Raw genomic sequence first — 27,902 nt, forward strand, 5'->3', positions numbered from 1 at the left:
CAGTGCTGGCAGTGTCAGCCTTGAATTTGCGCTCAAGTCTCTGGCCTTGAACTCTTGACCTTCGGGCAGCGAGACGGGAGGCTTTGAGCCCGGCAGTAAGTACTTAAACCTCAGTGTGACTCATTGTTTGTAAAGCGCTCCGGGACGCCCAGGCAGATGTGATAAGGCATATGCAAACTTCCTGTGCAATTGGCAGCTATTCCAGCGGAAGTCCAGTCTCTCATTTTCCCCACAAGGAATCTCTCCTATTGTTCCAGCTCTGACGGTCTCCACAGCGTGACCGAGCGGGTTTCCAGACAGTTAGACCAAGCACGGGGCCTAGCTTTTCAGCCAAACTAAATTGTTTTATTGATTAGAATGGGCCAAGATTCCCCGGAATTGTAAAAGAATGGGAGGCAACCTGATCGAAGGGCATTAATGGATTTCCGGGCCTAGTCGGCGAAGGCCACATCCCTGGAATTAATACATTAAAAAAAATGTAAATTCTTCATGGGCTTGATACTGAAAGGCTGACTTTGACCTCCCTGACTAGATAGTCTGGAACATGGGGTCACAGTGTCAGGATAGGGGAGGAGTCTTGATTAGAGGGTATCGAAGATCCTGAGGGCTACGGTCAGGTTAAGTAGGGAAAAACTGTTCGCACTCAAGAAAACGGCAAAAATCCGAGGACACGGGTTGTTCAATTGATCGAAAATGGATAGATTTTGATGCGCTATTGGAAAATCAAGGGATTTGGGCAAGTGGAGAACAGGTCATAGGTCAGCCATGATCGCAATGAATGGTGGGACAGGATTGAGGGTCCCAATAGCCTACTCCTGTTCCTGTGGTTCATGTTTCTGATTCAAAATCGCGAGGGGTTTTGATGGAGTGGATAGGGAAAAATAGTCACCAGCGGCTGGACGATTGGAAGCCAGAGAGACACGGATTGAAGGGAATTGGAAAAGGAAACCAGAGCGGGGAGAATATTTTAACGGCAGCAAGTTGCTATGATCCGCAAGGTTCTGCCACCAATCGCGACAGATGCAGATTCAATGGGAGCTTCCCAAAAGGAACTTGCAAAAGGAAAGACTTGCCGGGTGATGGAGAAATTGATGAGTGGGGTAAGTGGGAATAATAGCTTCTCCAGAAGGGCTGACAGAGGCCACAATGGGCCGAATGGACTCCCTCATCCGCTGTAGGATCGTACAACATTTAAATTTGTTCCAACCTGGTCCATACCTTCTCACGGGTTAATCTTGGAGGACATCGAGGAACAGTTTCAACATTTACGTGGAAAATGAGGGGGGAGTGAGGGGGGGGCCGGGGGGAGTTTACGAAGGAGTTCTTTCGTATCCATTAACACATTCAAAATCCTAATTCTAGTGCGCAAATCTGACCAACCTGTGGTTATAATGCAAAATGCTATGTAAACGCGTCACATGGGAACTGCACTGTTTGCCCAGGCGTGGCAATGTGGCGCCGCCATGGGAAGATGTAATTACAGCACCTGGGATCTTGCTAGATTTACCGTTGGCGTGTATATCAGGCGTTGAAACCTTGACAATTCCCTCCAGACACATGGGTCAATTTATATGCCAAGTGTATGAAGGTGAACCGCCAGCATGGGCGTGGGTAGTCGCCATTTTGAAACATCACTGGCATTTGGCGCAAGGAGTGGGAGTGTCTTTAACGCATTGACGGCCTGAATTACCTGCCTCATCCCTCGAGAAAATGAGGTTGACTGCGGTGAGGTTAATGTTCGTATAGCGTGTCACGGCTGAAATCTTCTACCTCAGATTGTACGCTGATTATATGCGAAAACGTTTGATTCGCTCATGGGAATTTGTCTTGTGTCAATGACATCTTCGTCTGCCTCTCCGTATCCCTGGCCTTCCATTCTGCGCACCCCCCTCCCTCCCCAGTATACAGTTAATCGCATTCCAATCTCTCTTCGGCTTTGAAGAAGGACCATACGGACTCGAAGCGTCAACAGATGCTGCCAGACCTGCTGAGTTTATCCAGCGTTTCCTGTTTGTATGACAAACTTTATTTTTCTCCCGTTGATTTTTAGTGTGGGCCTCTGACCTCCGCTCTCCACTTCTCTGACTTCTGCCCTCGACTTCTTTGAGCCCTGACCTCCACCCTCCGCCTCCCTCATTCCCAAAGTGCAGAGGGGTATTGAGGCCAAGGAACGGGTGGAGGAATCTATGATCAATGATCAGCGTTCCGAAGACTCACTCTGAACCCCCTCCATCCTCTGCTACCCCCTTCCTGGGAAGATTTATGGTTGAGGTCAGGATGTGTGGTGGATGGCCGCCATCCACCAATACGCACCCTCTCAGCAACCCCCCCCACCCCCACCCCCCCACCCCCAACCCTCCGTGGTGAATCTGACTGCCTTCCCAGCCTCCTTGTCCAACCTCCTGCATCAGCCGTGGCCATTTGGCCAAGGAAGTCATCACGGGGAGGGAAGATTTCGGCAAGAACACTTCCATTGACCTCTCTCGTTAGGGAGGGGCCCTTTAAATCAGTGTCCCTCACGCCCAAAAGGTCCTTTGCTTACACCGTGTGCATTCCCCTTGAAGCAACTTGGGCTTCTGATGGGAGGAAGGGGGCCTTTCACTGGGAAACACGAGAGTGGGAGCAGTCAGGGCCGTGTAGGGTTAAGAGGGTGTGGCATTGTTTTAGTAAATGTTCTGGTGAAGAGCAATTCCACGCGCAGAGCGAGAGAACTCAGTGTATGTAACAGTAGGTTCAGTGCATCAACTCACTGGTTCTTATTGCAGACTGCACCTGGGGACTGAGGGGGAGGGGGGGCGATGTCTGTGGAGCTGTTTAAGGGAGCTATGGGGTACAATTTTAGATCGGGGTTTATCGATGTGGGGGGGGGGGGGGGAGAAGTGACTGTGGGGGGTTAAAGCGCCCAATTCTTTAGTTCCCCAATTAAGGGGCAATTTAGTGTGGCCAATCCACCTACCCACGCAGACACGGGGAGAATGCGCAAACGCCACGCGGACGGTGACCCGGGGTGGGGATCAAACCCGGGTCCTCGGCGCTGTGAGGTAGCAGTGCTAACCACTGCGCCGCCCTGTATTTGGGTTCCACAAGCCTTTGGGACGACCTCCATTCAGAGCGGACTCTAATGCCTCTTCCTTCCCCCCCCCCCCCCCACCCCCACCCGACCCACTCCCCCCACCCCGCCTTCAAACGTGCAGAGACGCTTTTGAGCCAAATAACTGACTACGTGCAGTTACGTGTCGCGGAAACAAAAAGGCGTTATAGGGGCTGCCTCCGCTTCAGTGTGCTGACTGACTGATGTTCGTCGTGACTTCTAACCTCACTGGCTGCAAATAGTAACAGACTTGGAGTAATGCCAGAGAGAGAGAGAGAGAGAGAGAAGGCGAGCGAGAGAGGCAGACAACAGGTCGTAAGTAAGTCGAACGGCAAAGTGCTTTTGGTTTGCGGAGAACAGGTAAATCGACACCTTCAGTGCTTAAACTCGCCGGTTAAGTATCAGTAACGTTTGCGGGGAATATAATTGTGGGACGGGTTTTTCTGCTGGCTTCTCTCAGTCTGCTAAAGAGTTCGGGAAGAATAAAGCTTCTCTATCTGAAGGGAGAGCTGATTGTTAAAACTGTCTGAGTTTTTAAACCCTGGGGGTGTTTTTGTTTTTGGGGGGGGGGTCTTCTTTTACTCTTGGTGGAGCGGACGGCGGGCGGTGGGAGGGGGGTGGTGAGCGGGGTCAGGGATTAACTCAGGATCGCACACAGGGTTGCCCTTGGCTGTCTGCAAGGATAACTGGAGTGTGTGTGTGTGTGTAAGGGGGGGGGGGAGCGACTCCGACAGAATCTGCTCGCGATCTCGATCCAGCCTGTACAAGACAGCGGCCAGTGAAGCAAAGTCGCTCTGTGAGTTAGGACTAGTGGCCCACACGGTTTCAGAGACCAGGGAGCTGACTGGGGAGGGTTCCGTGCATTTACATGTTTTTTTTTTTGTCTCGTTTTTAAAAATTATGTCCATGGATCTAAAACCCGCCATCCTTTATCTCTCTTAATATTTACACTCCGGATGTAGGCGTTGTCGAAAGTCTTGGCATTTATTTCCCGTCCTTGACGGGAGTGGGCAGCCGGACCACTTCAGGGGGTAGGTGTTGTGATATGCATCACTGCATATACACAAGGGGTTAATGTAAATCCACCACAACTAAGTAACCACTAGAGGGAGCACAAGAGATGTCATGACATGCAGACACGCAACCAATGGGTCATCGGAACAGGACACAACCAATGGGTAATCAGGACACCCAGAGGTGGCATTACCACAAGGGGGCACTACACGCCCCATATAAAAAGGACAAGGCACACAGGCTCTGCCTCTTCCACCGGCAGAAACCTAGAGACTTGGACAGTGTTGATTATCAGCAACATCACACCCTAACACATGGTCGAGAGCAAGCTTGTATAGTTAGCAGAATAGACTGAGTTACTAGAGGCAGATTAGTAGAGTGTCGAACTCATTTAAGAGCATTGTTAATCGTTCAATAAATACGTTAAACTTATCTCCGAGCCTGGAGAACTTTCAGCAGAGCCTACATCAAGTGGCAGCTTATGTTACGAGCAATAACATAACACAACACTAGGCATAGGAGCGAGAGGGGGTGGAGACTCCCGGGGGGCAGTGGGGATGTGCTAAAATCCTCCCTAAAGTGGCCAGACGTCCCAGCCGACTTCTGGAGGGTGGCCCAGTGGTTAGCACTGCTGCCTCACAGCGTCAGGGGTCCCAGGTTCGATTCCCTGCTGGGTCACTGTCTGTGCAGAGTCTGCACGTTATCCCCCGTGGGTTTCCTCCGGGAGCTCCGGTTTCCTCCCACGGTCCAACAATGTGCAGGTTAGATGGATTGACCATGATCAATTGCCCCTTAGTGTCCCATGGGTTCGTTTCAGGGTTAGGGGGATAGGGCAGGGTAGACAGGGGAGTAGACCTGGGTAGGGTGCTCTTTCGGAGGGTCGGTGCAGATCCGATGGGCTCCTACTGCACTGTAGGGACTCTAGGATTGGCACCCTGCACGTCAACAGACTTTACCCAGGGCACTGGAGAGATCGCACGACTATCCAAACAAGGCCCATTTACCCGCAGGAGATCAAACACCGCCTGCCCCGCATGTGGCAGAGTCTGCGGACTGGACTCAGGACCCATCGAGTGGAAGAACGTCAACCTCAACCCCAAAGGGCTGCCGAAGAAGAAAGGGAGGCCATTCAGCCCCTTTAGTCTGTTCTGCGCCATTCGATGAGAGCATGGAGGATCTGCATCTGAACTCCACAACCCTCAATACCCAACAACCTATCAATCTCAGTTTTGAAATTTTCAGCCGAGCCGCCAACCTCAACTGCTTTTTGTGGGGAAGCGAGTCGGCGGCCATTTTGGTGAGGGACTGGATCACATGTAGGCCCAGACTGGAGAAGGAGGGAAGACTTCCTTCCCTGAAGGCTTATCGGCGAACCGTGTTGGGTTCTTAACCGACAAATACAACAGATTCATCAACAGTTTTCTACCTCCTGAACTGAATTTACTTCTCAAATGGCCAGGCTGGGAGTTGAACCTCATTCGGCGTCAGAAACATTTTACCGCCAATGAAGTACTCTGGTGAGGTGCAGTCACTGTTGTGATGTCGGAAACACGGCAGCCAATTCGCGCACAGCAGGATCCCACAAACAGCAATGGGATAATAGCCAAGTGACCTGTTTGTGCAGTTTTGATGGGGGGTGGGGGTGGGGGGGGTTCGGGGGGCTGATGGGTGGGGGGGGGGTAGATATTGGTCTCAGAACACCGGGGAGAACTCCACCCTGCTCTTCTTCAAAACGCTGGTCACTGCGGGTCTATTACGTCCAGGGTCTCGGCTTAACGTCACATCTGTGGACCAGGCGTAATGGCACCTGGGGAGGTCCCCCGGGACACTCAAATTCCCCCCCCAAAAAAAAACTGAGATTGATAGGTTGTTGGGTATTGAGGGTTACGGAGTTCGGATGCAGATCTTCCATGCTCTCATCGAATGGCGCAGAACAGCCTCAAGGGGCCGAATGGCCTCTCTTTCTTCTTCGGCAGCCCTTTGGGGTTGGGCATTAGGTACGGTGGTACCCTGGCACTCCCTCCGCCACCTCGATTCCTTGGCACTAGCAGCCTGGCACTGCCAGGGTGCCGGGCCAGCATTGCCAAGGTGCCCAGATGCCAGGTTGCCTGTGCCAGGGGTCGGGCCCAGGAGGACCTCGCTCATAAGAGGTGGGGTGAGAGGGCAGGCGGCGACCCCGGAAGAGGTAAGCTGGGTGAAGTGGGGGTGGGGCGTGGGTGTCCGGAGGCTGCGGTGGGGCCTCTGGGTTGAGGTTGACGTTCCTCCACTCAATGGGTCCCGAGTCCAGTCCGCAGACTCTGCCACATGCGGGGCAGACGGTGCTTGATCCCCTGCGGGTAAATGGGTTCTTGCTATAGAGGAAGAGCAGTGAAGATTTACCAGACTGATTCCTGGGATGGCAGGACTGATGTAGGAGGAGAGATTGAGTCGGTCCGGATTATATTCCGTGGAGTTCAGAAGAATGAGGTGGGAATCTCATAGAAACCTATAAAATTCTAACAGGACTGGACAGGGTCGATGCAGGAAGGATGTTCCCGATGGTGGGGAGTGTCCAGAACCAGGGGGTCACAGTCTGAGGATACGGGGGAGACCATTGAGGACAGAGATGAGGAGACATTTCTTCACCCAGAGAGCGGTCGGCCTGTGGAATTCGCTACCACAGGAAGTAGTTGAGGCCGAAACATTGTATGTTTTCAAGAAGCAGTTAGATATAGCAATAGGGGTGAAGGGGATCAAAGGATATGGGAGAAAGTGGGATTAGGGCAGTGAATTGGATGATCAGCAATGATCAAAATGAATGGCGGAGCAGGGATGTTATGTTATTCGGTAGGTCTTGTATAGTTTAATAGTAAATGCTTATTAACTACTTATAACTATGTCCATTCATAGGGTATGTCTCCATGCTTGCCTCTACGCAGGTCTCTGCCCAGTACAAGACTGCCCTCTAGATTCAGGTCATAGAATATCATAGAATTTACAGTGCAGAAGGAGGCCATTCAGCCCATCGAGTCTGCACCGGCTCTTGGAATGAGCACCCTACCCAAGGTCAACACCTCCACCCTATCCCCATAGCCCAGTAACCCCACTCAACACTAAGGGCAATTTTGGACACTAAGGGCAATTTAGCATGGCCAATCCACCTAACCTGCACATCTTTGGACTGTGGGAGGAAACCGGAGCACCCGGAGGAAACCCACGCACACACGGGGAGGATGTGCAGACTCCGCACAGACAGTGACCCAAGCCGGAATCGAACCTGGGACCCTGGAGCTGTGAAGCAATTGTGCTATCCACAATGCTACCGTGCTGCCCAAAAAGAACTGAGAAGAGATAAATAATGCGGCCTGTCGGTAAAACCAACCCAACAAGTTAAAGCGGCAATGTGATCCTTTATGTCAGGTGATCGCTTTACTGCGCCCAGTCCCACATAAACTCTTTCTACACCAGGCCCTTAGCCTACAGGGAAGGCGGAGGCTGTGGTTATATTACTGGACAGGTAATCCAGTGGTCGGGACTCATGATGCAGAGACAAGAGTTCAAATCCCCACCACAGCACTTGGGGCTTTTAAATTTAGCGAACGAATAGAGCTGGAATCTGGCAATTCAAGCGAGGCCCATTGTTAATTTGAAAACGGAGCGATGGATTTTTGTCAGCCGTCGGGGTTGCGTGGGAACAAAGACGAGTATGTGGAGCCACGCCACGGATCGGCCGCAATTGAATGGCTCGAGGGGCTGAATGGCCTCTTACGCCTCACACCGTGGGGGCTGACTCCACAAAATCTCTCTGGTACCCCAGGGCCGCCACCGTCATCGTATTCGAACGAGGGTGGACACCATTTCCTCGGATGGTGATGTCGAGCACGAGGGGACATAGCTTTAAATTGAGGGGAGATAGATAGAGGACAGATGTCATAGGTAGGTTCTTTACTTCCGTCCCGCCGTATCCCCATAACCCTCGATTCCCTCACTTGATTAAAAATCTGTCTCTCTCAGCCTAGAACACAGCTCGACAACTCTCTGTGGTAAAGAGTCACACAGGTTCTAAATTTCCTCTTTCTTTCTCGCTCATGTCTCCCCCCCCCCCCCCCCCCACACACACACACAAACCTTCCTGAAACCTCAGCTGCTGAGATTACTGCAATCTCTACGGGTGATTTTGGATGCCATTGCTTAGCAACCGATGAACAGGCCTCGGCCCAGGCCCAGGCCTGGGTCCCAGATGATGTAATGCTCAGGTTCCTTCCTCGCAAACATCATGCCAGATGGGATGCAGGTATATTAAACGCATTAAATTCTCTCGTTTTCAAATTGAAACTTTCCCACCCTTTCCATCCCTCCTCACCCTTTCCCGACCAATCACACCCGTCCTTTGGGAAGTAAAATAATCAGCGGGAACTTGCATTTTCCCCGCAACCTCAAGAAGCCCAAAAACGCTTTAAACCCCAATTAAATAAACATAGAACATTACAGCGCAGTACAGGCCCTTCGGCCCTCGATGTTGCGCCGACCTGTGAAACCACTCTAAAGCCCATCTTTAGAGTGGTTTCACAGGTCGGTGCAACATCGAGGGCCGAAGGGCCTGTACTGCGCTGTAATGTTCTATCTACACTGTCCCCTTATCGTCCATATGTCTATCCAATGACCATTTGAATGCCCTTAGTGTTGGCGAGTCCACTACTGTTGCAGGCAGGGCATTCCACGCCCTTACTACTCTCTGAGTAAAGAATCTACCTCTGACATCTGTCCTATATCTATCTCCCCTCAATTTAAAGCTATGTCCCCTCGTGCTAGCCATCACCATCCGAGGAAAAAGGCTCTCACTGTCCACCCTATCTAATCCTCTGATCATTTTGTATGCCTCTATTAAGTCACCTCTAAACCTTCTTCGCTCTATCGAAAACAGCCTCAAGTCCCTCAGCTTTTCCTCATAAGATCTTCCCTCCATACCAGGCAACATTCTGGTAAATCTCCTCTGCACCCTTTCCAATGCTTCCACATCCTTCCTATAATGCGGCGACCAGAATTGCACGTAAGACTCCAAATGCGGCCGCACCAGAGTTTTGTACAGCTGCAACATGACCTCATGGCTCCGAAACTCAATCCCTCTACCAATAAAAGCTAACACACCGTACGCCTTCTTAACAACCCTCTCAACCTGGGTGGCAACTTTCAGGGATCTATGTACATGGACACCGAGATCTCTCTGCTCATCCACACTGCCAAGAATCTTACCATTAGCCCAGTACTCTGTATTCCTGTTACTCCTTCCAAAATGAATCACCTCACACTTTTCTGCATTAAACTCCATTTGCCACCTCTCAGCCCAGCTCTGCAGCTTATCTATGTCCCTCTGTAACCTGCAACATCCTTCTGCACTGTCCACAACGCCACCGACTTTAGTGTCATCCGCAAATCCATAAAGACGGGAAACAAACATGCCGTGGACAAAGGCACAGCTGGGGTGAATTCAGGACTAAAGAGGTGGTGTTAATTGTCACGGTAAGATAGCAGAATGTGTTAGCGGGACAAGGCTGGAAGAAGTACTTTCTAAAATGTAGTCACTCTTGTATTGTAGGGAATGCTGCCCCGCCGTGTGCACAGCAAGCTCCCAGATGGAACGGTTGTATCTCTAAGCGTTCACAGTGAAATATTTATTTTTGGCCGGTCGATTACCAAGACGTGAGGATTCCTATCAGCCTGGTTTCAATCAGCTGCTCAGGATTCGCAAAGATAAGGGGGCGCCTCACATTTGATGACTGAAAACTGATCTGGAGTAGACTGGGACAACAACAACCTGCGTTGATATAGCCACCTTCAACCTACCGGGACGTCCCCAGCCCCCGGAGGTAATTTGACATTGAGGCGCATAAGGAGATGTTACGGCAGGCACTCGGTTAAAGATATCGGATTTGGGAAGGAGCTCAAGGAGAGAGAGGGAGGACGAGGGGTTTAGGGAGGACATTTCAGGGATTAGGCCTCAGGCAGCTGAAGGCACGGCCAATAGTGCAGCGTTGGAAAACAGAGGGGGGGGGGGGGGTTCTGAAGAGGCCGGTATTGGAGGAGGGAAGAAAACTCAAGAGGGCTGCAAGAGGAGACGGGGAGAGGGACGGGGGCACGGAGGGATTGTAGAGAAGAATGAGGATTGTAAAGTCGAGGTGGAAGAGGGCAGCTCGCACCGCATCGTTACTCCAGATCGTTTCAGCACCATTGGCGTGACTTTAATGCAAAGCCAACCCTTTGTGTCACCAGTGAGAGCCTTCTCACCCAGGACGTATTGGGTGCCGCCAATGATCACCTCTGAGTCGGTGGGTCATGGATTCAAGTCGCACTCCAGGCTGACACTCGCTGTGCAGTACCGAGAGAGCGCCGCACTGTCGGAAGTGCCGTTTCTCGGATGGGACATTGAACCGAGATTCCGTCTGCCCTCTTGGGTGGTGAGAAAGATGTGACAAAGGACAATGCAGCACAGGAACAGGCCCTTCGGCCCTCCAAGCCTGTACCGGCCATGATACCAACCTTTGCCAAAACACTCAGCATTTCCTTGTGCTGTATGCCTTTATACCCGTCCTATCCGTGTGTTTGTCAAGATGCCTTTTGAACGCCGTTAATATATCTGCTTCCCCCTGGCAACGCGTTCCAGGCACTCACCACCCTCTGCGTAAAAAACCTGCCTCGCACATCTCCTCTAAACTTTGACCCACAGACCTTAAACCTATGCCCCCTGGTGACTGACCCCTCCACCCTGAGAAAGAGTGCCTGCCCATCCACTCAATCCATGCCCCTCATAATCTTGCAGACCTCTATCAGGTCACCCCTCAACCTCCGTCTTTCTAATGAAAACAGTCCGAGTCTATTCAGCCTCTCCGCACAGCTAACACCCTCCAGACCAGGCAACATCCTGGTAAACCTCCTCTGCACCCTCTCCAAAGCCCCCACATCCTTCTGATAGTGTGGCGACCAGAATTGTGCTCAATATTCCAAGTGCGGCCTTACCAAGGTTCTATACAGCTGTAGCATGACTTGCCAGTTTCTATACTCGATGCCCCGTCCAATGAAGGCAAACATTCCATATGCTTTCTTGACTACCTTGTCCACTTGTGTTGCCACCTTCAAAGATCTGTGGGCCTGCACGTCCAGATCTCTCTGACTTTCTATATTCCTCAGAATTTACGGTGCATTTCCCCTCTATGTTAGACCTACCAAAATGCATTACCTCACATCTGTCCGGATTAAACTCCATTCGCCGTTTCTCTGCCCAAGTCGTCTACCTATTGTACAAACAACAGAGGTCCCAGCACCGATCCCTGTGGAACACCATTATTATTTCGAAGGACGCCCGGATGCCGGGGGAAGGGAGGGGGAGGGGGTGATCCTCCCTAATATGCTCGTGCAGGGAGGCAAATATTTATTCCTGACCAATATCATTGAGACAACTTTATCTGGTCTCGATCAATCTTCAGTTTGCGGGAGCTGGATGCACAATCATTGGCTGTTGTGTACAATGGATTCTGTCTATTATTACCCAGCTCTGGACTGATAAACAAAAGGGGGGAGGGGGGAGTTTAGACAGAGTCACACACACAATTACATCAGTACAAGGTGTAATAGCTCCTCGTTTAAAAGCAAGCCTTTGGGTGTTGTGGTTGATGTGTGGCTGACTCTGAGGACGGTCTTCAATTTGTGCTTGCCTCTTTCCATTGGCAGTGCGGTTGCCAGGGAAAGATTTAATTCCCTAAACACGGGGTGAGGAAAAAGTGAGTTAATTATTTAGAATTTAATTAGTGGGCGAGTTACTGTGGCTGCCACGGGATTAGAAAGAGCTGCGTTGGAAACGGAGTAAGTTCGACAACACCGTCTGCAAGCCTAACCACCACCGCCCAGGGTGGGTTTGCCAGGTATGTTTTCTGGAACTTAGCCGTTTTGATTCTCGCGTCGGGCAAGCCTTCGAGTGTGTGTGACGGAGTTGGGTGAGGAGTCAGTATTGCAGACATTGGGAATGAAGCAAGGCTGGGCTCTAAGAAGCGGAGAGATTAACTGGAACTAGGCAGGTCGGGTAGGATTCAAGATCATATGTCCTAGAGTTTGCAGGACAGAAACAAGCCCTTTGTCCCGACTGGAATGTGCTGGCATCTATGCCCCACATGCGCCTCCTCCTTCACCCCCTCCCCCTTCATAGAACCCCATCAGCGTTATAAACTCCCCACCATGGGACCCTCCAAGCCTGCGCCGACCATGCTGCCCGTCTAAACTAAAATCTTCTACACTTCCTGGGTCCGTATCCCTCTATTCCCATCCTATTCATGTATTTGTCAAGATGCCCCTTAAACGTCACGATCATCCCTGCTTCCACCACCTCCTCCGGCAGCGAGTTCCAGGCACCCACTACCCTCTGCGTAAAAAACTTGCCTCGTACATCTACTCTAAACCTTGCCCCTCTCACCTTAAACCTATGCCCCCTAGTAATTGACCCCTCTACCCTGGGAAAAAGTCTTTGACTACCCACTCTGTCTATGCCCCTCATAATTTTGTAGACCTCTATCAGGTCGGCCCTCAACCTCCGTCATTCCAGTGAGAACAAACCGAGTTTATTCAACTGCTCCTCATAGCTAATGCCCTCCATACCAGGCAACATCCTGGTAAATATCTTCTGCCCCCTCTCTAAAGCCTCCACATCCTTCTGGTAGTGTGGCGACCAGAATTGAACACTATACTCCATGTGTGGCCTAACTAAGGTTCTATACAGCTGCAACATGACTTGCCAATTTTTATATTCAGTGCCCCGGTCAATGAAGGCAAGCATGCCGTATGCCTTCTTGACTACCTTCTCCACCTGTGTTGCCCCTTTCAGTGACCTGTGGACCTGTACACCTAGATCTCTCCGACAGTCAATACTCTTGAGGGTTCTACCATTCACTGTATATTCCCTACCTGCATTAAACATTCCAAAATGCATTACCTCACATTTGTCCGGATTAAACTCCATCTGCCATCTCTCCGCCCAAGTCTCTAAATGATCTAAATCCTGCTGTATCCTCTGACAGTCCTCATCGCTATCCGCAATTCCACCAACCTTTGTGTCGTCCGCAAACTTACTAATCAGACCAGTTACATTTTCCTCCAAACATTTATATATACTACGAACAGCAAAGGTCCCAGCACTGATCCCTGTGGAACACCAGTAGTCACAGCCCTCCAATCAGACACACACCCTTCCACTGCTACTCTCTGCCTTCTATGACCGAGCCAGCTCTGTACTGTCCTTGGGACTGGCTGCGGGGCCGAGGCCCGCACCCTCAGGAGTGGGTGTATGGGATCCCTAAAGAGAGGGAAGAGGGTGGGGGAGGGCAGGTTCTCCCTGGGGATCCTGGGCAACTATCTATCCTTCAACCAACGTGATTAACAAAATAAAAACATCAATAGTAGGTCGCTGCTCGTGGGATCTTGCTGTGCGTGGATGCAACCAGCAACACCTGACTGCACTTCAAAAATGACAGCAAAGTTGCGAGGGGTCACCCTGCGGCCGTGAACGGTATTGCAGGAATACAAGTTGACCCACGTTGTTTCCTGCTCTTGGGGAGGGACTGGTATTGTCACTGGACTGGTAATCCAAAAGCCCAGGGTGCTGCTCTTGGAGAATAGGGTTCGAATCCCCACCAAGGCAGACCGTGAGGGTTGAATTCAATATATTTTTAAAATCGGGAATTAAAAGTCCAATGGTGACCATGAAACGATTGTGGTAAAATCCACCTGGGTTCGGGAAGGAAATCTGCCGTCCTTACCCGGTCTGGCCTACATGTGACTCCAGGCCCCACACAGCAATGTGGTTGCCCCTTAGCTGCCCTCCGACATGCCTGAGCGAGACACTCAGAGCAATTAGGGATGGGCAACAAATGTTGGCCCCCCCACCCCCCAGCAGCGCCCACGATGCTGGGGAAGACGAGAACAAACTCAACAAAGTCTCTTTTCTCTTCTCACAATCCAGGTCTAACCGACCCGTCTCAAGAGGGGTTCGAAGAGGGCCACGGGGCGTTTGACGTCATGTCGCTCAACAATTTCCAGTTCATCCACAGTATCAAAAACTCGCCGGCCGTTTTCCGTCGGAGGTTTAAGAAGGACAAGACCAAGAATCTGTCCCATGGCGACCCGCTCTTCAAGGTGCACTACATGGGGATGGAGAAGATCTACTCGCTGCAGGTTGAGCAGACCAGGGAGGTGGTCAACCGTCTGGTGGGCAAGGAGTCCTGCAAGGCCAGTAAGGACCACGCCCTGGTGGTGCGGCCGCGCTATCTGGAAGTGAAGGAGATCTCGAGCGGCCGGCAGATCACCAAGACTTACCTCCATGACATCGCCTACTGCACGGCCGATAGGGGCCACACCAACATCTTCCTCTACATCTGCAAGAGCAAAGGGCAGCTCCAGTGCCGCGTCTTCCTGTGCAACAAGGCGGAGAAGGCCAAGGCCATCACGGTTTGCTTGGCAAAGTCCTTCGAGACGGCGTTCAGTCAATGGCACGAGACGTACAGCCGGCAAACATTGCCGCTTCCCTCTTCAGCCACTGGTCGCGGTTCTGAGGAAGCGGATAAACCTCACAGCCATGCAGATGGAGGTGAGCAGCGCCCCCGGAGCGGGAGAGTTTCCTGGGACCGTACGGCCCAGGTCTTGCGCGTCCCCCATCCACCCCCAGCCAGTCCACTCAGGCACCTCCCAAAGCTTTCCCATCAGCGACCTCCCCACCTCAGCGGCAGCCGACACATAGGGAACGCCACCTGCTCCAAGTTCCCCATCCAAGTCACACACACTTCACCGTCGCTGGGTCAGAATCCCCCCCCCCCCCCCCCCCCCCCCACCACCCCCACCGACAACACCTTCACCGATCAGGACTGCAGCTGTTCAAAATGGCGGCTCACCATTGATCCGAACTACCTCCTGTCATTTTAAACACCTCAACTGCATCACCCCTCAACCTTTCAACCTCAACGGCCCACAAGCCAAGTTTGTGCGGGGCTGACCCTATCAGTTAACCCTCGCAGCCATGGTAACAATCTGGCAAAGGCCCTCTCTGGCCCTTGGCCAACGGCTACCCCCCCCCCCCCCCCTTGGCCAACGACACCAAACCGTCGTCCAGCTGTCATCACGGTGCTGTTTGCGGGATCTTGCTGTGCGCGCGCTGGTTGCAGGGTTTCCTACGGTACAACAGCGGCCAGGCTTCGATTGGCTGGTGCGTCCCGGCATTGTGAAAGGCGTGGCAGAAACGCGCACCCTCCTTTCCATTGAAGGACGTTCCCTTACCTACACCAGGTGCTTTTCAGATCAGTTCTTGGTATGAAATTTAGAGACGCTCCCTTATCTACAGGCACCAACAGGTTAAATTGGTTCCAGCCATGCGGATAAGAATTGGTCATGACCTCAAAAATCAACCTAAATGAGGATATCACAGAAAAGAGATGTTGGGAGATGGAAATGCCCCCACATCACTGAGAAAGGAGAGATTAAAATGTAAATGATTCCCTCAACACTTAAACTTTAATGTTTAATGGCAGAGCTCGTTAAAAGGAAAAACGATTAAATCACCTTTCAAGCTCTGAATAGAATTGTTTAATCCCTTTTTAAAGGGCGCTTTTCCTGCCAGATTTTTACACAAAGGAATATTTTCTGAAAAGATAAATACTGCAAAAGCTGAGAGAGAACGAGAAAATCTCAGCTGGTCTGGCAGCATCCATCTGTCCATAGGAGGAAGAAAGAGTTAACATTCAGGGTTGAGAATGACTCTTCCTTGCAGCTGCGAGAGATCTGGAAAGATGCTGCACGCCCTCAGTACTGACCCTCTGACAGTGCGGCACTCCCTCAGTACTGACCCTCTGACAGTGCGGCACGCCCTCAGGACTGACCCTCTGACAGTGCGGCACGCCCTCAGTACTGACCCTCCGACAGTGTGGCACTCCCTCAGTACTGACCCTCTGACAGTGCGGCACTCCCTCAGTACTGACCCTCTGACAGTGCGGCACTCCCTCAGTACTGACCCTCTGACAGTGCGGCACTCTCTCAGTACTGACCCTCTGACAGTGCGGCACTCCCTCAGTACTGACCCTCTGACAGTGCGGCACTCTCTCAGTACTGACCCTCAGACAGTGCGGCACTCCCTCAGGACTGACTCTCTGACAGAGCGGCACTCCCTCGGTACTGACCCTCTGACAGTGCGGCACTCCCTCAGTACTGACCCGCTGACAGTGCGGCACTCCCTCAGTACTGACCCTCTGACAGTGCGGCACTCCCTCAGTACTGACCCTCTGACAGTGCGGCACTCCCTCAGTACTGACCCTCTGACAGTGCGGCACTCCCTCAGTACTGACCCTCTGACAGTGCGGCACTCTCTCAGTACTGACCCTCTGACAGTGCGGCACTCCCTCAGTACTGACCCTCTGACAGTGCGGCACTCTCTCAGTACTGACCCTCAGACAGTGCGGCACTCCCTCAGTACTGACTCTCTGACAGAGCGGCACTCCCTCAGTACTGACCCTCTGACAGTGCGGCACTCCCTCAGTACTGACCCTCTGACAGTGCGGCACTCTCTCAGTACTGACTCTCTGACAGTGCGGCACTCACTCAGTACTGACCCTCTGACAGTGCGGCACTCCCTCAGTACTGACCCTCTGACAGTGCGGCACTCCCTCAGTACTGACCCTCTGACAGTGCGGCACTCCCTCAGTACTGACCCTCTGACAGTGTGGCGCTCCCTCAGTACTGACCCTCTGACAGTGCGGCACTCCCTCAGTACTGACCCTCTGACAGTGCAGCGCGCCCTCAGCACTGACCCTCTGACACTGTGGCACTCCCTCAGTACTGACCCTCTGACAGTGCAGCACTCCCTCAGGACTGACCCTCCGACAGTGCAGCACTCCCTCAGTACTGACCCTCTGACAGTGCAGCACTCCCTCAGGACTGACCCTCTGACAGTGCAGCACTCCCTCAGGACTGACCCTCTGACAGTGCAGCACTCCCTCAGTACTGACCCTCTGACAGTGCTGCACTCCCTCAGTACTGACCCTCTGACAGTGCGGCACGCCCTCAGTACTGACCCTCTGACAGTGCGGCACTCCCTCAGTACTGACCCTCTGACAGTGCGGCACGCCCTCAGTACTGACCCTCTGACAGTGCGGCACTCCCTCAGTACTGACCCTGTGACCGTGCGGCACTCCCTCAGTACTGACCCTCTGACAGTTCGTCACTCCCTCAGTACTGACCCTGTGACCGTGCGGCACTCCCTCAGTACTGACCCTCTGACAGTGCGGCACTCCATCAGTACTGACCCTCTGACAGTGCGGCACTCCCTCAGTACTGACCCTCTGACAGTGCGGCACTCCCTCAGTACTGACCCTCTGACAGTGCGGCACTCTCTCAGTACTGACCCTCTGACAGTGCGGCACTCCCTCAGTACTGACCCTCTGACAGTGCGGCACTCTCTCAGTACTGACCCTCAGACAGTGCGGCACTCCCTCAGTACTGACTCTCTGACAGAGCGGCACTCCCTCAGTACTGACCCTCTGACAGTGCGGCACTCCCTCAGTACTGACCCTCTGACAGTGCGGCACTCTCTCAGTACTGACTCTCTGACAGTGCGGCACTCCCTCAGTACTGACCCTCTGACAGTGCGGCACTCCCTCAGTACTGACCCTCTGACAGTGCGGCACTCCCTCAGTACTGACCCTCTGACAGTGCGGCACTCCCTCAGTACTGACCCTCTGACAGTGTGGCGCTCCCTCAGTACTGACCCTCTGACAGTGCGGCACTCCCTCAGTACTGACCCTCTGACAGTGCAGCGCGCCCTCAGCACTGACCCTCTGACACTGTGGCACTCCCTCAGTACTGACCCTCTGACAGTGCAGCACTCCCTCAGGACTGACCCTCCGACAGTGCAGCACTCCCTCAGTACTGACCCTCTGACAGTGCAGCACTCCCTCAGGACTGACCCTCTGACAGTGCAGCACTCCCTCAGGACTGACCCTCTGACAGTGCAGCACTCCCTCAGTACTGACCCTCTGACAGTGCTGCACTCCCTCAGTACTGACCCTCTGACAGTGCGGCACGCCCTCAGTACTGACCCTCTGACAGTGCGGCACTCCCTCAGTACTGACCCTCTGACAGTGCGGCACGCCCTCAGTACTGACCCTCTGACAGTGCGGCACTCCCTCAGTACTGACCCTCTGACAGTGCGGCACTCCCTCAGTACTGACCCTCTGACAGTGCGGCACTCCCTCAGTACTGACCCTCTGACAGTGCGGCACTCCCTCAGTACTGACCCTCTGACAGTGTGGCACTCTCTCAGTACTGACCATCAGACAGTGTGGCGCTCCCTCAGTACTGACTCTCTGACAGTGCGGCACTCCCTCAGTACTGACCCTCTGACAGTGCGGCACTCCCTCAGTACTGACCCTCTGACAGTGCAGCGCGCCCTCAGCACTGACCCTCTGACACTGTGGCACTCCCTCAGTACTGACCCTCTGACAGTGCGGCACTCCCTCAGTACTGACCCTCTGACAGTGCGGCGCTCCCTCAGTACTGACCCTCTGACAGTGCGGCACTCCCTCAGTACTGACCCTCTGACAGTGCGGCGCTCCCTCAGTACTGACCCTCTGACAGTGCAGCACTCCCTCAGTGCTGCCCCTCTGACAGTGCGGCACTCCCTCAGTACTGCCCCTCTGACAGTGTAACTCTCCTTCAGTACTGACCCTCTGACAGTGCAGCGCTCCCTCAGCACTGACCCTCTGACACTGCGGCACTCCCTTAGTACTGACCCTCTGGTAGTGCGGCACTCCCTCAGTACTGACCCTCTGACAGTGCGGCACTCCCTCAGTACTGACCCTCTGACAGTGCGGCACATCCTCAGTACTGACCCTCTGACAGTGCGGCGCTCCCTCAGTACTGACCCTCTGACAGTGCGGCACTCCCTCAGTACTGACCCTCTGACAGTGCAGCACTCCCTCAGTACTGACCCTCTGACAGAGCGGCACTCCCTCAGTACTGACCCTCTGACAGTGCGGCGCTCCCTCAGTACTGACCCTCTGACAGTGCGGGACTCCCTCAGTACTGACCCTTTAACAGAGCGGCACTCCCTCAGTCCTGTACCTCTGACAGTGCGGCGCTCCCCCAGTACAGACCCTCTGACAGAGCGGCACTCCCTCAGTACTGACCCTCTGACAGTACGGCGCTCCCTCAGTACTGACCCTCTGACAGTGCTTCACTCCCTCAGTACTGACCCTCTGACAGTGTGGCACGCCCTCAGTTCTGACCCTCTGACAGTACGGCACTCCCTCAGTACTGACCCTCTGACAGTGCGGCACTCCCTCAGTACTGACCCTCTGACAGTGCGGCACTCTCTCAGTACTGACCCTCTGACAGTGCGGCACTCTCTCAGTACTGACCCTCTGACAGTGCTGCACTCCCTCAGTACTGACCCTATGACAGTGCTGCACGCCCTCAGTTCTGACCCTCTGACAGTACGGCACTCCCTCAGTACTGACCCTCTGACAGTGCGGCACTCCCTCAGTACTGACCCTCTGACAGTGCAGCACTCCCTCAGTACTGACCCTCTGACAGTGCGGCACTCCCTCAGTACTGACTCTCTGACAGTGCGGCACTCCCTCAGTACTGACTCTCTGACAGTGCGGCACTCACTCAGTACTGACCCTCTGACAGTGCGGCACTCCCTCAGTACTGACGCTCTGACAGTGCGGCACTCCCTCAGTACTGACCCTATGACTGTGCAGCACTCCCTCAGTACTGACCCTCTGACAGTGCGGCACTCCCTCAATACTGACCCTCTGACAATGCAGCACGCCCTCAGTACTGACCCTCTGACAGTGCGGCACTCCCTCAGTACTGACCGTCTGACAGTGTGGCACTCCCTCAGTACTGACCCTCTGACAGTGCAGCACTCCCTCAGTACTGACCCTCTGACAGTGCGGCACTCCCTCAGTACTGACCCACTGACAGTGGGGCACTCCCTCAGCACTGACCCTCTGACAGTGCGGCACTCCCTCAGTACTGATCCTCTGACTGTGCAGCACGCCCTCAGTACTGACCCTCTGACAGTGCGGTACTCCCTCAGTACTGACCCTCTGACAGTGCAGCACGCCCTCAGTACTGACCATCTGACAGTGCGGCACACCCACAGTACTGACCCTCTGACAGTGCGGCACTCCGTCAGTACTGACCCTCTGACAGTGCAGCACTCCCTCAGTACTGACCCTCTGAGAGTGCGGCACTCCCTCAGTACTGACCCTCTGACAGTGCAGCACGCCCTCAGTACTGACCATCTGACAGTGCAGCACTCCCTCAGTACTGCCCCTCTGACAGTGCGGCACTCCGTCAGTACTGACCCTCTGACAGTGCAGCACTCCCTCAGTACTGACCCTCTGAGAGTGCGGCACTCCCTCAGTACTGACCCTCTGACAGTGCAGCACGCCCTCAGTACTGACCATCTGACAGTGCAGCACTCCCTCAGTACTGCCCCTCTGACAGTGCAGCGCTCCCTCATTGCTGACCCTCTGACAGTGCAGCACTCCCTCAGTGCTGACCCTGACAGTGCAGCACTCCCTCAGTACTGACCCTGTGACAGTGCGACACTCCCTCAGTACTGACCCTCTGACAGTGCGGCACTCCCTCAGTACTGACCCTCTGACAGTGCGGCACTCCCTCAGTACTGACCCTCTGACAGTGCGGCACTCCCTCAGTCCTGACCCTCTGACAGTGCGGCACTCCCTCAGTACTGACCCTCTGACAGTGCGGCACTCCCTCAGTACTGACCCTCTGACAGTGCGGTACTCCCTCAGTACTGACCCTCTGACAATGCGGCACTCCCTCAGTACTGATCCTCTGACAGTGCGGCACACCCACAGTACTGACCCTCTGACAGTGCGGCACTCCGTCAGTACTGACCCTCTGACAGTGCAGCACTCCCTCAGTACTGACCCTCTGAGAGTGCGGCACTCCCTCAGTACTGACCCTCTGACAGTGCAGCACGCCCTCAGTACTGACCATCTGACAGTGCAGCACTCCCTCAGTACTGACCCTCTGACATGGCGGCGCTCCCTCAGTACTGACCCTCTGACTGTGCAGCACTCCCTCAGTACTGACCCTCTGACAGTGCGGCACTCCCTCAGTACTGCCCCGCTGACAGTGCAGCACTCCCTCAGTACTGACCCTGTGACAGTGCGGCACTCCCTCAGTACTGACCCTCTGACAGTGCGGCACTCCCTCAGTACTGACCCTCTGACAGTGCGGCACTCCCTCAGTACTGACCCTCTGACAGTGCAGCACTCCCTCAGCACTGACCATCTGACAGTGCAGCACTCCCTCAGTACTGACCCTCTGACATGGCGGCACTCCCTCAGTACTGACCCTCTGACAGTGCGGCACTCCCTCAGTACTGACCCTCTGACTGTGCAGCACTCCCTCAGTACTGACCCTCTGACAGTGCGGCACTCCCTCAGTACTGCCCCTCTGACAGTGCAGCGCTTCCTCAGTGCTGACCCTCTGACAGTGCTGCACTCCCTCAGTACTGACCCTGTGACAGTGCGGCACTCCCTCAGTACTGACCCTCTGACAGTGCGGCAATCCCTCAGTACTCACCCTCTGACAGTGCGGCACTCCCTCAGTACTGACCCTCTGACAGTGCGGCACTCCCTCAGTACTGACCGTCTGACAGTGTGGCACTCCCTCAGTACTGACCCTCTGACAGTGCAGCACTCCCTCAGTACTGACCCTCTGACAGTGCGGCACTCCCTCAGTACTGACCCACTGACAGTGGGGCACTCCCTCAGCACTGACCCTCTGACAGTGCAGCACTCCCTCAGCACTGACCCTCTGACAGTGCGGTACTCCCTCAGTACTGACCCTCTGACAATGCGGCACTCCCTCAGTACTGATCCTCTGACAGTGCGGCACACCCACAGTACTGACCCTCTGACAGTGCGGCACTCCGTCAGTACTGACCCTCTGACAATGCGGCACTCCCTCAGTACTGATCCTCTGACAGTGCGGCACACCCACAGTACTGACCCTCTGACAGTGCGGCACTCCGTCAGTACTGACCCTCTGACAGTGCAGCACTCCCTCAGTACTGACCCTCTGAGAGTGCGGCACTCCCTCAGTACTGACCCTCTGACAGTGCAGCACGTTCTCAGTACTGACCATCTGACAGTGCAGCACTCCCTCAGTACTGACCCTCTGACATGGCGGCGCTCCCTCAGTACTGACCCTCTGACAGTGCAGCACGCCCTCAGTACTGACCATCTGACAGTGCAGCACTCCCTCAGTACTGACCCTCTGACTGTGCGGCACTCCCTCAGTACTGCCCCTCTGACAGTGCAGCGCTCCCTCAGTGCTGACCCTCTGACAGTGCAGCACTCCCTCAGTGCTGACCCTGACAGTGCAGCACTCCCTCAGTACTGACCCTGTGACAGTGCGGCACTCCCTCAGTACTGACCCTCTGACAGTGCGGCACTCCCTCAGTGCTGACCCTCTGACAGTGCGGCACTCCCTCAGTACTGACCCTCTGACAGTGCGGTACTCCCTCAGTCCTGACCCTCTGACAGTGCGGCACTCGCTCAGTACTGACCCTCTGACAGTGCGGCACTCCCTCAGTACTGACCCTCTGACAGTGCGGCACTCCCTCAGTACTGACCCTCTGACAGTGCGGCACTCCCTCAGTACTGACCCTCTGTCAGTGCGGCACTCCCTCAGTACTGACCCTCTGACAGTGCGGCACTCCCTCAGTACTGACCCTCTGACAGTGCGGTACTCCCTCAGTACTGACCCTCTGACAATGCGGCACTCCCTCAGTACTGATCCTCTGACAGTGCGGCACACCCACAGTACTGACCCTCTGACAGTGCGGCACTCCGTCAGTACTGACCCTCTAACAGTGCAGCACTCCCTCAGTACTGACCCTCTGAGAGTGCGGCACTCCCTCAGTACTGACCCTCTGACAGTGCACCACGCCCTCAGTACTGACCATCTGACAGTGCAGCACTCCCTCAGTACTGACCCTCTGACATGGCGGCGCTCCCTCAGTACTGACCCTCTGACTGTGCAGCACTCCCTCAGTACTGACCCTCTGACAGTGCGGCACTCCCTCAGTACTGCCCCTCTGACAGTGCAGCGCTCCCTCAGTGCTGACCCTCTGACAGTGCAGCACTCCCTCAGTACTGACCCTCTGACAGTGCGGCCCTCCCTCAGTACTGACCCTCTGACAGTGCGGCACTCCCTCAGTACTGACCCTCTGACAGTGCGGCACTCCCTCAGTACTGACCCTCTGACCGTGCAGCACTCCCTCAGCACTGACCATCTGACAGTGCAGCACTCCCTCAGTACTGACCCTCTGACATGCCGGCGCTCCCTCACTACTGACCCTCTGACTGTGCAGCACTCCCTCAGTACTGACCCTCTGACAGTGCGGCACTCCCTCAGTACTGCCCCTCTGACTGTGCAGCACTCCCTCAGTACTGACCCTCTGACAGTGCGGCACTCCCTCAGTACTGCCCCGCTGACAGTGCAGCACTCCCTCAGTACTGACCCTGTGACAGTGCGGCACTCCCTCAGTACTGACCCTCTGACAGTGCGGCACTCCCTCAGTACTGACCCTCTGACAGTGCGGCACTCCCTCAGTACTGACCCTCTGACAGTGCAGCACTCCCTCAGCACTGACCATCTGACAGTGCAGCACTCCCTCAGTACTGACCCTCTGACATGGCGGCACTCCCTCAGTACTGACCCTCTGACAGTGCGGCACTCCCTCAGTACTGACCCTCTGACTGTGCAGCACTCCCTCAGTACTGACCCTCTGACAGTGCGGCACTCCCTCAGTACTGCCCCTCTGACAGTGCAGCGCTTCCTCAGTGCTGACCCTCTGACAGTGCTGCACTCCCTCAGTACTGACCCTGTGACAGTGCGGCACTCCCTCAGTACTGACCCTCTGACAGTGCGGCAATCCCTCAGTACTCACCCTCTGACAGTGCGGCACTCCCTCAGTACTGACCCTCTGACAGTGCGGCACTCCCTCAGTACTGACCGTCTGACAGTGTGGCACTCCCTCAGTACTGACCCTCTGACAGTGCAGCACTCCCTCAGTACTGACCCTCTGACAGTGCGGCACTCCCTCAGTACTGACCCACTGACAGTGGGGCACTCCCTCAGCACTGACCCTCTGACAGTGCAGCACTCCCTCAGCACTGACCCTCTGACAGTGCGGTACTCCCTCAGTACTGACCCTCTGACAATGCGGCACTCCCTCAGTACTGATCCTCTGACAGTGCGGCACACCCACAGTACTGACCCTCTGACAGTGCGGCACTCCGTCAGTACTGACCCTCTGACAATGCGGCACTCCCTCAGTACTGATCCTCTGACAGTGCGGCACACCCACAGTACTGACCCTCTGACAGTGCGGCACTCCGTCAGTACTGACCCTCTGACAGTGCAGCACTCCCTCAGTACTGACCCTCTGAGAGTGCGGCACTCCCTCAGTACTGACCCTCTGACAGTGCAGCACGTTCTCAGTACTGACCATCTGACAGTGCAGCACTCCCTCAGTACTGACCCTCTGACATGGCGGCGCTCCCTCAGTACTGACCCTCTGACAGTGCAGCACGCCCTCAGTACTGACCATCTGACAGTGCAGCACTCCCTCAGTACTGACCCTCTGACTGTGCGGCACTCCCTCAGTACTGCCCCTCTGACAGTGCAGCGCTCCCTCAGTGCTGACCCTCTGACAGTGCAGCACTCCCTCAGTGCTGACCCTGACAGTGCAGCACTCCCTCAGTACTGACCCTGTGACAGTGCGGCACTCCCTCAGTACTGACCCTCTGACAGTGCGGCACTCCCTCAGTGCTGACCCTCTGACAGTGCGGCACTCCCTCAGTACTGACCCTCTGACAGTGCGGTACTCCCTCAGTCCTGACCCTCTGACAGTGCGGCACTCGCTCAGTACTGACCCTCTGACAGTGCGGCACTCCCTCAGTACTGACCCTCTGACAGTGCGGCACTCCCTCAGTACTGACCCTCTGACAGTGCGGCACTCCCTCAGTACTGACCCTCTGTCAGTGCGGCACTCCCTCAGTACTGACCCTCTGACAGTGCGGCACTCCCTCAGTACTGACCCTCTGACAGTGCGGTACTCCCTCAGTACTGACCCTCTGACAATGCGGCACTCCCTCAGTACTGATCCTCTGACAGTGCGGCACACCCACAGTACTGACCCTCTGACAGTGCGGCACTCCGTCAGTACTGACCCTCTAACAGTGCAGCACTCCCTCAGTACTGACCCTCTGAGAGTGCGGCACTCCCTCAGTACTGACCCTCTGACAGTGCACCACGCCCTCAGTACTGACCATCTGACAGTGCAGCACTCCCTCAGTACTGACCCTCTGACATGGCGGCGCTCCCTCAGTACTGACCCTCTGACTGTGCAGCACTCCCTCAGTACTGACCCTCTGACAGTGCGGCACTCCCTCAGTACTGCCCCTCTGACAGTGCAGCGCTCCCTCAGTGCTGACCCTCTGACAGTGCAGCACTCCCTCAGTACTGACCCTCTGACAGTGCGGCCCTCCCTCAGTACTGACCCTCTGACAGTGCGGCACTCCCTCAGTACTGACCCTCTGACAGTGCGGCACTCCCTCAGTACTGACCCTCTGACCGTGCAGCACTCCCTCAGCACTGACCATCTGACAGTGCAGCACTCCCTCAGTACTGACCCTCTGACATGCCGGCGCTCCCTCACTACTGACCCTCTGACTGTGCAGCACTCCCTCAGTACTGACCCTCTGACAGTGCGGCACTCCCTCAGTACTGCCCCTCTGACAGTGCAGCGCTCCCTCAGTGCTGACCCTCTGACAGTGCTGCACTCCCTCAGCACTGACCCTCTGACAGTGCGGCACTCACTCAGTACTGACCCTCTGACAGTGCGGCACTCCCTCAGTCCTGATCCTCTGACAGTGCGGCACTCCCTCAGTACTGACCCTCTGACAGTGCGGCACTCCCTCAGTACTGACCCTCTGACAGTGCGGGGCTCCCTCAGTACTGACCCTCTGACAGTGCGGCACTCCCTCAGTACTGACCCTCTGACAGTGCAGCACTCCCTCAGTACTGACCCTCTGACAGTGCAGCACTCCCTCAGTACTGATCCTCTGACAGTGCGGCACTCCCTCAGTACTGACCCTCTGACAGTGCAGCACTCACTCAGTACTGACCCTCTGACAGTGCGGCACTCCCTCAGTACTGACCCTCTGACAGTGCAGCACTCCCTCAGTACTGACCCTCTGACAGTGCAGCACTCCCTCAGTACTGACCCTCTGACAGTGCGGCACTCCCTCAGTACTGACCCTTTAACAGTGCAGCACTCACTCAGTACTGACCCTCTGACAGTGCGGCGCTCCCTCAGTACTGACCCTCTCACAGCGTGGTGATCCTGACGCTGTCTCAGTTCCGCGTCAGCCGGAGAGTTGCTTGCTGATTTACATTGGCACCCAATCAGGCAACACCTTGAACCGAGCAATAAATATAAAAACAGGTTGTTTGTCTGGATTATGGGTCGCGGCTCAGGGCTAGGTTCCTGGTGGACGAACTGACGTGTGCGTTGTTTCCACAGGGAGCTCGTTGGATGAGCAATCCGAGCTCAGCCGGCAGTTGGAAAGCGACGAGGAGGCGGAGGTGAGGATGCATCAGGAATTTCTGCAGCGGGCCACGTCCTTCCGGGCCCCACACCGTCTGGACACGGGGGACCACGCCATGGAGGATCTGAGCAGGGATTTCTCAGTCCAAGAGCTTGCTGGCGGTGAGGAGGAAGGGGACTGATCGTCAGCCCGTCTCCCGCCTGCCTTCAATCTTCGATTATTCTTTGACTCGGGGAGAAAGAAAATCAATTGGCGGCTCGTCCCCCTCATGGGGGCGATGGCCGAAATCCTCAACGTTGCCCACGAGGCTTTTATCCATCGATTCTGTACGGGCTTTTTTCCGCAGGGAGACAGCAAGTCCTCGTGAGAACAAACACGATGACCGCTTCACAAATAAAACTCACGCCCGTGAAAATGTGACGTTAACGCATTGAACTCTTCAGCAACAATTGTGAGCAGGTCGTGGGAGGGTCACCTCTCCTCTCCAACAACAATTGCTTCCTGCCTTTTAGATCCCAGACTAAACTTACGGTTGACTATTATGGTGCCTCATTTCAATGAATGTAGAATATATTCTGCAGATTCTAGAACAACAAAGACGCGATCTCATTGAAGAGTGGACAATCCTGAGAGTGTTTGGCAGGATAGATGCTCAGAGGCTGTTGTCCCCGGTTCTAGAATGAGTGGGGGTGGTGTGGGGGGAGTTGGGGTGGGGGTGGGGCGGAGATGGGGGAGGCGTCACAGTCTCAGCGTAAAAGGGTCGGCCATCTTGGACTGAGGCGAGGGAAGTTGTAGTCGCTCGGAGCTCGCGAACGTTTGGAATTCTCCACCGCAGAGGGTTGGGTCGCCGCGTTTAGAGTGAAATGAGTCGGGTATTTTTTTTTAAGATACTGAGGGAACCGAGGGGCGTGGAAAGGTGGGAGGTCAGTCACGGTCGTATTGAGTGGCGGCGGAACTGGCCCGAGAGACGGGATGGCCTCCTCTTTCCTCGGCCCCTCGAGGACATTACCTGATGCCAGGGTTGGGCAGCAGACTGCTTACCAACGGGGGGGTGGAGGGGGGAGGGGAGGGGAGGGGGGAGCGGGCCAGGCCTTGATTAGCTCCAGGGCAGTGAGGGTGAGAGAGACGGT

At 54.8% G+C, this 27,902-nt stretch overlaps 2 protein-coding genes across 9 annotated transcripts in view; one reads left to right on the forward strand and one right to left on the reverse strand.

Annotated features, from left to right (window-relative positions):
- The window catches only part of tnfsf12 (TNF superfamily member 12), a 112,470-nt gene extending 101,056 nt beyond the window's left edge, over positions 1 to 11,414 (reverse strand). Inside the window, exon 1 of the mRNA XM_072493320.1 lies at positions 11,319 to 11,414. Within this exon, the coding sequence (XP_072349421.1) occupies positions 11,319 to 11,345 (27 nt within the window). The 5' untranslated portion in view covers positions 11,346 to 11,414. The remainder of the gene's footprint in view (positions 1 to 11,318) is intronic.
- Positions 301 to 27,465, forward strand: LOC140404669 (uncharacterized). 8 transcript variants are annotated; one of them, XM_072493315.1, is made up of 4 exons: positions 956 to 1,100; positions 9,681 to 9,951; positions 14,088 to 14,711; positions 26,748 to 27,465. In XM_072493315.1, exons 3-4 carry the CDS (start codon positions 14,144 to 14,146, stop codon positions 26,951 to 26,953), a joined length of 774 nt encoding a protein of 257 aa, XP_072349416.1. In that variant the 5' UTR covers positions 956 to 1,100; positions 9,681 to 9,951; positions 14,088 to 14,143; the 3' UTR covers positions 26,954 to 27,465. The 8 variants fall into 8 exon arrangements, with proteins under 8 accessions (XP_072349412.1, XP_072349416.1, XP_072349413.1 ...); XM_072493313.1 differs by lacking the exon at positions 956 to 1,100 and adding an exon at positions 3,213 to 3,451; XM_072493314.1 differs by lacking the exon at positions 956 to 1,100 and adding an exon at positions 3,213 to 3,410.
- The last annotated feature ends 437 nt before the right edge of the window (positions 27,466 to 27,902 follow it).

Source organism: Scyliorhinus torazame, chromosome 31 (genome assembly GCF_047496885.1).
Source record: "Scyliorhinus torazame isolate Kashiwa2021f chromosome 31, sScyTor2.1, whole genome shotgun sequence".
Classification (NCBI taxonomy): domain Eukaryota; kingdom Metazoa; phylum Chordata; class Chondrichthyes; order Carcharhiniformes; family Scyliorhinidae; genus Scyliorhinus; species Scyliorhinus torazame.